The sequence below is a fragment of the Erigeron canadensis genome, chromosome 6 (genome assembly GCF_010389155.1).
Source record: "Erigeron canadensis isolate Cc75 chromosome 6, C_canadensis_v1, whole genome shotgun sequence".
In the NCBI taxonomy this organism is placed as follows: Eukaryota; Viridiplantae; Streptophyta; class Magnoliopsida; order Asterales; family Asteraceae; genus Erigeron; species Erigeron canadensis.
Genome location: NC_057766.1, coordinates 27,235,721 through 27,248,746, shown reverse-complemented (window position 1 = coordinate 27,248,746; position 13,026 = coordinate 27,235,721). Strand labels below are relative to the sequence as shown.

General features: G+C 32.8%; 1 protein-coding gene across 1 annotated transcript; it reads right to left on the bottom strand.

The window, feature by feature from the left end:
• Positions 1-2,013: 2,013 nt before the first annotated feature.
• Positions 2,014-6,477, bottom strand: LOC122602985 (MADS-box protein JOINTLESS-like). Its single transcript, XM_043775599.1, has 8 exons — positions 5,724-6,477; positions 4,129-4,207; positions 3,894-3,958; positions 3,647-3,746; positions 3,242-3,283; positions 2,986-3,027; positions 2,546-2,691; positions 2,014-2,238 (listed from the first exon to the last, which is right to left on the bottom strand). The coding sequence occupies exons 1-8, from the start codon at positions 5,906-5,908 to the stop codon at positions 2,220-2,222; spliced, it is 678 nt and encodes a 225-aa protein (XP_043631534.1). The 5' UTR covers positions 5,909-6,477; the 3' UTR covers positions 2,014-2,219.
• Between the last annotated feature and the right edge of the window lie 6,549 nt (positions 6,478-13,026).

The following is a 13,026-nucleotide window of genomic DNA, read 5'->3' as shown; positions in this document are numbered from 1 at the left end:
GACACGTGTCTTATTTGGTACGAGATTATTTCCATGTCATCAATCTATATACTTGAAAAATAAACAGGAACAAACGACAAAAATTTATTGTAAATAATCACTTCTAATCTGTATCCCGAACAAACTTTTGATAATTCAACCAGACTTATCGCTGCAAATAGTGGTGTTTTGTCAATATTCAACTATTTGCAGTGATTACTGACGGGGTCCGCTATTATTTTGCCAGATTTGTCATTACAGACAAGAGGCCCGCACTATTTGCAACGACTATCATCGTTTCAAATAGTAGTTGTGGTCGAGATACCAAAAAATAATAGTTGGGATACGATGAGCGATCTTTTTAAACCATATTTGATTAATGAATAATGACAACGGATCACTTTATATTCGTTATTTGTTATTATGTTGCATATTCCCTGCTAGTAGCGTACCATTGATAGTACTCATTATCTTATTTTAATTTTATCATAATCTTAATTTTAATTATCTTAACACCTTTATAAAGCATTTGACTCGGCCGAATTATGCTTCAACAAATGTACAAGTCTAATGCTATTTTTATCGAAAAGATGATGCATCTTCAATCATTTTCTATATTTTTAAAAAAGAACTTAATCTATCTATACTACTCATCTCATTTATTCACTAATTTAAATATCTTTAGTTAATATACCTATAATACCTTAATAAAATTATTACAACATACATTCCATAACCCTATAATAACTACAATACCTTCTTTTATATCAATTACTTTTATATTAATATCCACAGCATTACCGCCGCCACCATCACATCGCATAAACATATGATTAGTAGTTAAATAAAAGGGCTAGCGACTTTTTCTTTTTTATACAACTGACCATTATAACAATATTGGTCGTTATAGTATATCATTATTCATTAATAACTTTTAGTAGTTGATTACTTGATTTAGAACTTATTTTAATTTAATTTATTTAAGAAAATGGAGATTGTTTCGTAATTTAAAATCAAACAAAAGTTTTCTTTTTAACAGTATGTAGGTATTCGACTTTAGTGGACACCTCACCGATAAAGCCGTGTACGCATGCTACACTATGGGATGTAGATCATGAGCCGTTACAAATAATTCAAGGAAAAACCCATAAACTTGTCAAACCCAAGGTCTATAGAATAAACCAGAGATGCAACTACCAGTACTAAAAGTCATATTAAATAAAATGGTAAATGGATAGAAACCCTCTAGTCCCATATACCGAATAAGTGCCCTGAGTTAGTATCGCATAGATTACAACCCGATGATTCCCCGAAGAAATAGGTGGGAGGGAATCTACTTAGCAAGGATTCACACACATGCCTTTTTGCTGTCTACAACTCTTTATTTAAAGACGGTACCACTGGGGTTTCACCCTATTATTACTAAAAGGCATATTGATGATGTACTATAACATATACAAAAAGGGTATAGCGTCATTTAAAGAAACATTACGGTGTATTCATTAACAAAATTATGAAAAAAGATAGAGTGATGAAAACCCCTTAATCCTATGTATACTATGAAAAAAAAATGGTAACATTGGGAACTATTCATGCGAAATTGCAAATAATCAAGACTCTGGTTTTAGACAATACCACATGGCCGATTCATGTAATTAACTCATTTAGAAATCATAGAGCTATTGCATGATACGGACAGATGGAATGTATACGTGATTAATTAAATTAATGATAGGTAAAAATTATGATGTGGACAAATGATAAGAATTTAAATTTGAATTGAATTTGAACTATGCCCTTTAATCCCACAATGTTGTCATATCATTCGATCTCCCTTCAAACCAAACTATCAAACCCTACCAATTATCTTTCACATTGAAATAAAGTGATCATTCACAATACATATATAGTTACATTTTCCAAATGGAGAAAAACAACATTAATAATGCCCAACCATCTTATATACCTTTTAAAACGCCAATTGCATATATAGCCACCATTCAAACTTTTACAACAAATAATATTGCTAGCTAATTAATAGTTTCATCTTTTTATAGATGTTTTATTTTGTAGAAAAGGGTAATATAAATATAAAACATATATAGTTGAACTTAACATGGTTAGCATACAAATCACCCATAATCCGAGATGTTATATAAAGCCAAAGAATTCATAGTTATACATATTTGGCTTACATTTATACATACTTCATAGTTTCCGGAATCCTAAAAGCTTGATTATCACCCAGAGTAAGGCAACCTACACCACAACCCATATGATGTAATATCATAACCGTTTTGATCACACATGACACTGGAAAGATAGTGTAAATACGGCAACATTTTATCTAACTTGATTTTTCATATCAAAAAAAAAAGTAAGAGGGTTTCTAGTTCCAATTCTCTGCTTTAGTACTCACTATGTTTAAAAAAATATAAGTGAGTTTGCAACAAAACTACTATTATATACAATGTGAGAAATTTCATTCACTGTATATCAAAAGCATATTCTTCCAAGTATTTTGATTAGAAAACTAGCTTAGTTCAAATCCAGAAAATATACTCACCCCAATTTGAGAGATGTACCGGAGCTTTCGTAATCTTGTGGAGGACCATCAGGGTTGCAGATATCGGTAGATTGATCAGATGACTCACCATCATCACCACCGGAATCACCAATTGGTTGCTTCCAAGAATTAGATATCATCAAAAGCTTCATTTAACCATTTATACGCAAGTTAGCAGAAACACATGATGAAAAACCGTCAAATTAATTAATCAACCTCCTTTGCCCTGGCAACCCAATTTCGTGTACCCTTTCACAATTTAATAAGTATAATGGTTGGTTAAAACTTTTGTACACAAGTATAAATAGTTAAAAATGAAATTCAATATTTAAAAGAGCGATTGAGATGGTTGCTAAAACAAAGTTGGCTTTCATTGTTGTAAATACAGATAAAGTTGAAAGCAGTAAAACAATTTTAACTTAAGAGAACATGAATCATACTTCTTGTCTTAGTTTGTCGTTCTCCTCCATGAGCTTCACTTCCTGCATGTTTTTCCAACTTAAATTAGGTTGTAGAAAAGATCTAAAGACTAAAGCAAAGCTAAGAGGTATCAGTAATGTCCCTTTTGCATCACAAATTGCCAAAAGACTTTCCTATGTAATATATATGTTTCTTTAACAATGACCTCTGTTTGTTGCTAATATGACAAATATTAACAAATAATAATAAAATAAAAAAACAATTTTAAGTTCTGACCTTCTCTTGAAGATGATTAATCTCGTTCAAAATCACCTCGCCCTGGAACAATAGAACAATAAATGAACATAAATCCATGCCTACAAAGACTCCATCTCAAGGAAAATTGCATCAGCACTTAAGTTCACATTTCTCATTGATCTAAACCTTTAGTCCTTTACCTTCTTTTGGATAGAAACATGTTCTGAATAAGTATTTGCAAATCTGAAGATATATTATTAGTGTTGCATTTTATATAATAAGGGAAAGTATATGCTATTAAAAGCTGCATCACTTCATCAGTGATCAAACACATACAGTATGACTTTCAATTACGTTTAAAACTTTTGGGAAAACAAAGATTTAGCAAGTTATAGAGGACACATGAAATATGAACAACTATATATATATAACAAAGTAATGCACCTTTTTGGCTACAACACGGCTCAATCCAGATTCAAGCAACCTCTCAAGGTGGTGCAGCTCTTCAATACTTAAACCCTGCAGCTCCTCACCTCTCAACTGCCTGATTTCATACAGAATCACACCAAAGGTCTAAACAGCTTAAAATACATATAAGTATAGATATATACTTACACATGGATACACGGAAAATTTGCACATTTCCATGTTAAGTGCATAAAATGTCTGTTAACAATTGTATGCAAGGTACCTTAGCTGAAGGGTTCTTTCTGCAACTTCTTTGCTTAAGTTGGCATAGTTGGCGTCTTCAACCAGCTGTAACACATAGGTTCCATTGAACAAAAAAAATAAAATAAAATATCCATTATCAAAAGCCCAGAACCTGCACTAACAATTATTAGCGATTGCTCGAGCTCTAAGCTTCCGGAAATAAGCAAATTAATATCAAAACGTAGCAAATAACTATTAAACAAAACTACACTCACCTGCAACTCGAGAGAAGGTTGGTTTAACTTCTCAAGATTCTTAGAGTGCAAGCTACGCCTTTCAAGTACTACTTCCATACTGCAGCAGACACCAAAAAGGCAAGTGCATTAGATAGATTAATACCTACAAGGATCACAACGAAGCTTATGCTACAACAGAAGCACATGCGGTGCTTCTGATCAAATCACATGGGATATCATCGTCTACTTATCTAGCTTGTAGAGCCTTTAAATAGACAATTAAGGTAATCAAAAAGACACTTCGATCATTTTAGATAAGTTTAACACATGCTCGTCGGAGTACTTTAAGTGAATATTAGATAGAATTGTTGAACTTAAATTAATAAGTTGCCACAAAAGTGAATCTAAATGAGAGATCACTGTGATTCAACTTAAATAGTAAAACTTGTGTTGGTTAAATGCGAGCATGAAAGTGGTATCCAAAACTTACTACATTTATGATATGTTAATTACCCTAGCTGCAATTATAAAGATCAGAATTCTAACATTCCGGGTTGTATCACATAAGTAAGTCACAGTATTCCTCTATTTTCTCGACCCCCTTCACACGATAACAACAGCACACTTTTTTATTATTTTAAACCCTCGCATCATACTGTATTCTAAAACTCATCGAGTTAAACTCAAATACCCATCATATGAACTCACAAAATTTCTCCAGCTAGTACCCCTTTATTCAAGAATGCTTTATATAAGAAAAAATATATATATCCCACACAACTTTCTAACATTTTGTGTCGAGTCAGAAATTTAAACTTTTACGGGACGACAAGGATACCAAGTTTGTGGAGTTGTTTGTGGGCTTCAAGGTTGGATCTAATGACACTTTAAGCTGCTTTAGCGTGCTTTAATAAAGTTTGGGACGGATCATAGTAAATCTAATTAATGACACTTTAAGTTATACTAAAACTCACAATTCAATATATATGTACATTACTAAAAAAACTTCATAAAAACTGAAGACCCTTAAGCTGAACACCAGTTACTAACTACCTAGAAAATTCCTTTACGAAAAGATTTACTCATAGATAAGCCTTTGAGAACATATGCCAATAAGAAAATCAATACATTTGATTCAGCATGTGACCATGTGATAAAGTTTGTTTCTTCTTATTCTAGTTTAAGATATAACTTAATTCTATTCTAATTTTGAACCGCAAGATCAAATTTTCACAAGCAAAGTAAGATTACAACTTTATAAACCAATATATCATGGAGTTTGAGACCACACTTTCGGCCCTACCTACCATCTAAATAAACATCGGATTTTTATCTCATCACCTATATATGAAGTCTTTGCAAGGCTGTTTGCAACTAAACACAAAGTAGCTTTGAAACTTCAATCTATTGTGACCTCTTAGACTTCTAATATGATTTCCATTGTTTTGTGGTCACATAATTAATTTGCACAAGGAATAGAGAAACACAACATACAAAATAGTAAAATATATATTTTCCATGACTAAGATGAAGAACATGATCATCCATATAAAACCACACACTAATAGTCATAAAAATACACACACATACACACATAAACCTAGATACATATATACATGTAATGTATAGTATACCTTGAGCTAGAATAATGAAAGAGCTTATCATTGGAAGAGAAGAGAATAACAGCAACATCAGCATCACAAAGCACAGAAAGCTCTTCAGCTTTCTTAAACAACCCTCTTCTTCTTTTAGAGAAGGTCACTCTTCTTGCTGTAGCATTATCAATTTTTTTAATCTGAACTTTTTCCCTAGCCATCATATTTAATTTCCACTTCAAAAACACACACACTATTTTTGGAAATATTTCATCCAAATCCCAGTGAAAGTGAATCAAGAAAACATGGAATAACTCAGTGTATAAATCAAAGGGTTTTCTATGAATAGAAACAATTAATTATGTAAGTGAGCAAAAGAAGTAAAAAACAAAAAAAGCAGCATTCTTTTTTTTTTACCAAAATTGGGAATAACTTACATATAATATCTAACCCTAGACAAGAACACCCTTTTACCCAATTCACTCTTTTAACTGGATCCAGATTATTATGGTAATAATAAATTTAAGGTGGTGCTGCTTCTTTTTTCTTTCAAGAAAATTAAAAAAACTAAAAAACCCACAAAGGATATGATCAAAAGAAATGAACTTTGCATATATTGAACAAAAAGAAAAGATTTGAAAGAAAGTGTGAGTTGAGATTGATGTCAGGGAGGAAGGGTTAATAAGGGGAAGTGGTCTGGTTCTTGGGGACTTGAAGAAAAGACTGTTGTATAAAAGGAAACTGATGAGACAGATGAGACTGTCCTCTCTTCCATTATTTTTCCCTTTGTTTAGTTTTTTATTTATTGAGTGGTACTACTTTTGATGGTGAAATCAAAAGGTCTTCTGGTTTCTTTTATATTCCATTGTATAAAAATTTGGAGAACATCTATAAAAGCTTGTAAAATCAAATAGTTTAGAAGCATTTGTATTGGTACTTTTTTTATTTGAACGGATTTAGACAAAAAAAGAAAGGGTACAACGACAACAAATACTTAGTTTTGTTCAAAATAAATTATATATACAAAAAATTAGATAGGTAGACAAACATATTTTAACCTTAGGGTAAAAAGATTGTTTTTAAAAAAATTTATGACAAAATGGGTGTTATAAAAAATAGAGGCATACGATTAGGGAAATGATATTTATACCACTTTTTTTTAATAAATTTAATACAACTGTACATTACTAGTTTGTACAGTCAGCTGTAAAAATTATACATTATGGTATATCAATAAAAAATCAGAGTACGAATATCAGCTCCCATAATACAAGTGCAAATGTGTAATACTGGATGTGTCTTGATATAAGAAAATAACATATGTTGTAAGGACACAAGGAGTCATGTAGTGATTTTTTTTCAACCTTCCCAAATCCCATCAATTACATATCTGCAACTCATGTTATCCTTTCAACCCTCTCAACCAACCCTCCCAACTTATTTCTTAGATATTTGTTACTTTCTCAACCCTCTCAATTTTTTTATTTTCTTTTTCATTTACCTTAATCATACATTTATAATAAAAACTAAAACATTTCATTAAAATAAACTAAACATTACATAAACATAAACATAATTTAAAAAATATAACATAATTTTAAAAAACTACATAAACGATATATTTAGAAAATAAAGACACCTAAATCAATGCCTCGATCGGTGGTGGTTGCACGTGTGGGTCATCAAGATATGCTAAGTCCAACCCCGATACGTGCGCTGTCAAATCATACGGGAGGCGATGATAGACTTCTTCGTCATATAACTCCCTCAGCATGTTCCGATCATAAACAATATGGGCAGGTGGATCCATAATACGAACCGGTGATATTACCCTCACGTCGTCTTTTATTATCATGTTGTGCAATATATATACTACATATGGCGACGATTTTCCCAATCTTCTCCTTTGTCGTGAACCGGAGGGGACGCTCCAAAATCTTCCATTTCCCATTGAGAACACCAAAAGCCTGCTCAACATCCTTTCTTGTCGCCTCTTGGAGACTTTTTGAACTTCTTTTCATATTTCCTCGACTGGATGCGGATATGCCTTAACAAACATAGACCACCTAGGCTATATTCCATCGGTAAGGTAATATCCACGCTTGTAATGTCGTCCATTTACGCTAATTGAACTGTCTGGTACGGATCCATTACGCTCGCAATAAAACAATGGCGACTAATTCAAAAAGTTGACATCGTTGTTTGATCCAGCAGAACCAAAAAACAAATGCCAAATCCACAAGTCGTAAGAAGCAACAAACTCAATCATAATAGTCGGCACTTCATGATCACCCCTCGTATATTGCCCTTTTAAGTATTCAGCACACTTAACACATTCGATGTGTGTACAATCAAGACTACCAAGCATTCCTGGAGTGTGTTGTCTTTCTTCATGCGCTTGTGTAATGAGAGCAACGTCGTGAGATGTCGGCTCTGGTTTGTATAAAGCAATGACCGCCTCACAAAAATACTCGAGTCTCTCACCTGATGTTCTTTCCATAATGCATAAATACTCATCATACGCGTCTGGAAGTTCACCCGTCGACAATTGTTTGATCTCCGATGTTTATTTTTGTAGAGTCGTGGAGCTTCTTTTCCCCTGACCATTGTATCATACTTGAAAGTACTCGAACCTAGCTTCAATATCATTAACAATCTTCGAAAACAACCTTTTGCTCATGCGAAAACGATGACGGAAAAATGGCTCATTGAATTTTGAGTCTTCAACAAAGTAGTCGCGCATTAGTCTATCGTACGCTTCTACCCGATCTCGGTTGATGTACCTACGGGTGTCGCTAGAGCTTCCGGTGTTTTCATACACGTCTAAAACTGTTTGGAAAAACTGAAAGTGCTCCCCGTTGATGAGTCGGAAAGAAAAGGGGGAACACATTATGAAGATGAGTCAGAAGATGAATACATTTTGTGATAAAAGTGTGGTGTTTGGGTTGAAGGATTTATATGAAAAGTGTTTGTGTAGTGTATATAGTTGTTGTGGTTGTGTGTGTAAAAGAAATGTGTTTAAATAAGAAAAAAAGGGTTTAAAATTTTTTGGTCCTTAGGTGTGGCCCCCACCTCTTCCAACGTTCGAAAATCCCAGCCCTCCCTCCCCCCCCCCCCAATCCCTCGCCTAGCTTTAATACCGCTCAACCCAAGTTAGGCCAGTCCGCGTTGCATCCCGCCACCACTCCGTTGGCCCTAAAGAAAATTAGAAAAATTAAACATACATGCATATAAACAAATAAAAGGTATCTAGACCGACAATCAATATGTAGTTTGTTGGGGTTGGATAACATGATGGGAGGGCTTGGTTTTAGCATATTTCGAAGGTAAAGTTATGACAAGAGGGTTTGGTTTTATTTGGTTTGAAAATTATTATTTTTTGATTGTTTTTTACCGAACTATATAATTTTTTTAGTGAGTATTATAATTAACAATTTTCATATATATCCGTATTAGACAATCGAAAGCCGAGGGCTGGCGAAGCTTGTCTTGATATGTAGTCGCTTTTTGCCCCAAGTACTAATTGAAGCTAAATCATAAGATATTTCTGTTTATTATTTAAAACTTACCCTCTTTTGAATTCTAACACCTTTCTGGATTCTTAATCGACTTTTAAGATCTACCACATCCCACGCAACATCACCTCCAATCACCACCAAGTCATCAACCATTACCACCTTTACCCCCAACCTGTTACAACTCATATCACTTCGCCAGGAAGCACTACCACCACTAAAACGTGCACCTCCACCACTGCCTTGGTGAACACTATCTCCATCACAATGATACTACCAATGAAAAAGATGTCCTAGTGTCCACGAAGGTTGACCTGTTATAGCTCTGAAATCGTGTAACGAGTCAGCTTTTAAGATTAGACTGCTAACAAAGTAAGTGGGAGACATGTATTACTTTTATAAAAAAAAAAACCATTCAACATGGTCAGCAACATACATCTTCATATACCTAACTCTAATTCTATAGGATACTCATTATTAGAAACTCCTATTTTCATTTATTCAACATTTTCCTCACATCAGGATTTAAATCCAAAACCTTAAAGTCTCATGTTTCCTTATGTATCAATCCATCTACTGATATGATTCGTGACACCTGTGTTACTAAAACACAAAGTTACTATCATATCATACATTTACTAATAAATGCAAATGCATTTACCTAATCATTTTCATCTTTAAATATTTGAACAACAATATTCATATGCCTGTGTGTTATACAATCAAAAGATCAAAAGATAGTTTAATAAACGCTAGATGATCAGCAAAACCAATTGGCGGCCACAACACCTTTTGTCCCAAGTACTAAGGGGGGTGCCTGGTAAGGGGTATTGGGATGTAAGGAATGAGAAAGATAATCAATACTATGTCTGGCTGTATAAAAGAAAGGTAATCAATGCTTGAAAGTGGGTAATGAAGCATTACCCAATAAATTGGGGGTAATCATTCCCACAAGTCTATCTAATTCTTCTTCAGTTATTTTATTATCCTTTCTCCGGCTTGTGCCTGCTGGAATCCACCACCACCGTCCAACATCACCTCTGGCAGCCACCACCACCCACCCTCCCTAGGCAACCGTTAATACCCCCGCCACCCATCCTCCGTGGGCTGCCGCTAACACCTTACCTCAACCATCGAAAATCTGAAACCCACTTCTGGTCATCGTCACTCATACCACCATCGTACCTGTTGTAAATACGCCCATCCGTTCACCACCTATCCCAACGATCTCCAAACTCCGATAGGCTTCTTATGAGCGGTTATCAAATATAGGTGTGTGCGCATAACACACATACATATATGTGTATTTATGGTTGTGTTTGATGTGTATATATGAATATATATGTGTATATGTGTGTGGCGGATGGAGTTGATTTCCGATCGATGGTAGTTGAAGATGTACCCGAACAAAAAGAGGTAGATGAGGGAGATAAAAAAGGCAAAAAAACGACACATCACAATTCACAAATTATATTGAGGTAAGATGTGTGAAAACGACACACATAAATATTATATACATACATCTATATCTTTTATCCAGATGGGACTATGGGAGAGATAAATGGAGGCAGAAAGCGACATTACATTGACATGCTTAATACCCTAATTTTACAAACCAATGCTTTGATTGTATTACTTAACATTCCCATTATGTTTCTCATTCCCATTACCTTATTTAAACCAAACACCCCCTAAATTTAATAACTTTTATTTTATATTGAATTTAAACTGACAACAATAAAATAAATTATTTATCTATATATAGTTATAATAATTAATAAAGTATTTGGTTGGTTAAAATTTTAAATTTTGAAAATTTCTAAAACATCAAACGTAGATATTTCAATGTAGTAGTCCAACCTAAGTCAAACATAAAATCTTCTAGTTGATAATAGTAATTTGAAACCCAACCCCCCCCCCCCCCCCCCACACACACACACAGAGAAAAGGGATCTAATTGCACTTCGTGCTCCAAATTTTTGATGATTCAATTAATCTTTTGTGTGCGAAACAAGGGATATCTCGAGTGGGGTGAAAAGGTGAAAATCCCATATGGGCCAATATATCTAATAGGTCACACTATATGTCAACCCAAGTTGCATTTTCCTATCCAGCTATTTAAAAGGTACTTTTGGAACATCAACTAGTTTTTGTTCCCCGTACGTTGCTCCAGGAGACATTTTGTAACATCTACACATGTGGCAAAAGTTATATAAAATGAAACTTTCGTGGCAAAAGTTAAAAAGTGAAAAGTTATAGAAAATGAAACTTTCGTGAAAAAAGTTACAAAGTTGAAAGTTATGTGGCGAAAACACAAAGTTATATGCTAAAAAGTAAAGAAAATAAAACTTTTGTAAAAAGTAAGAGAATGAAACTTTCGCCGCAAAAGTTGAAAAACTAAAAGTATAAAAAGTAAATAAAACAAAACTTTTATGCGGAAAGTAGAAGAAACGAAAAGTGATGTGCCAAAAGTAAAAGGGTGAAAACTTTAGTAAATTTATGTGATAAAAAGTAAAGAGAATGGAACTTTCATGGTAAAAGCTAGAAAAATGAAAGTTTAAAAAGTAAATAAAACAAACATATCGTGCCAAAAATAAAAGAAATAAAACTTATGTGACAAAAACTAACACTTTAAAAGTTTACGTTGATAAAAAGTAAAAAGAATGAAAGTTTTGTGGCAAAAGTTACAAAAACAAAAGTTTAAAAACAAAATAAAACAAAACTTTCATGCTAAAAGTAAATGAAATTAAAGTTATGTGACAAAAATCAAAATGTTAAAAGTTTATGTGATAAAAAGTAAATAGATTGAAAGTTTTGTGGCAAAACTTAAAAAAAAAATGTTTAAAAACCAAGTAAAACAAAACTTTCGTGCCAAAACTAAAAGAAATTAAAGTTATGCGACAAAAAGTTAATAGGTTAAAGTTATGTGGCAAAAATTAAAAAACCTAAAATTTCAAATAAACTAAGTTTGTGTTAAAAATAGAAGATATGAAAGTTTTGTGTAAAAGTGTGAAACAATAGAAGTTTAAAAAAAAAGACATGCAAAACAATTCATGGTTTTTAGGATATATAATAATGGGTATTAAATGAAAAATAAATAAACTAAGTATTATATTTTAATACATTGATTTTGATGTGAAAACGTAACAAAGCTCTTATTACCAAAAGCAGACAGGCAACAAGGCCAACTGTTGACCACAACATCTTTTTGCCCCATATAATAATTAAAATTTAATAATTTTTATTATAAATTGAATTTAAAATTACAAACAAAAAAATTAAAATTATCCCTGCATATTGCATATGTATAGTAATAGTAATTAATAAAATATTTGGTCAAAGTCTTAAATTTTAAATTTTTTAAAAACATCGATGTTACTATAATAAAGCACTTTTAACAAAGTATGGTTAGTCTAATCGGAAAATCGATCCCTTGTCTTTGTAATGAGAGATGAAATAACTCGATCGATCACTTTCTACAAAAATGGATACCTTTGATTGATACGTACGTCTAAAGGTTATCACCAAAAGATTGTTAAATGCTTATAAAATTTTTACCTTTGTCTCGAATTATTTGGCACTTATATTATATTACAATTAGGGGACCTTTATTTTGAGAACCCATTTTCTTTGTAAAAACCGTGAGAACTCTTAAATTTCATATTGGTACACATGTTTTTCTTTTTGTCATTCACATGTGAAATATTGTAAAAGCATATGTTGTAGAAGAAATTTTTTTCCGAAACCTTATATATAACCGTTTGTCACATATGAAAAAAAAAATTTAACAAATTCATTCACAAGTTCATAAGGCAGGAAGGAGTACT

Excerpts from the sequence above, each read along its gene's own strand:
- LOC122602985 (XM_043775599.1), bottom strand. The coding sequence starts at position 5,908 with ATGATGGCTAGGGAAAAAGTTCAGATTAAAAAAATTGATAATGCTACA. Across the intron at positions 4,208-5,723 it reads TTTCATTATTCTAGCTCAAG|TATGGAAGTAGTACTTGAAA; the intron begins GTATACTATACA and ends TGTCTGCTGCAG. Across the intron at positions 2,692-2,985 it reads ACGACAAACTAAGACAAGAA|CTTTTGATGATATCTAATTC; the intron begins GTATGATTCATG and ends GGTTAAATGAAG.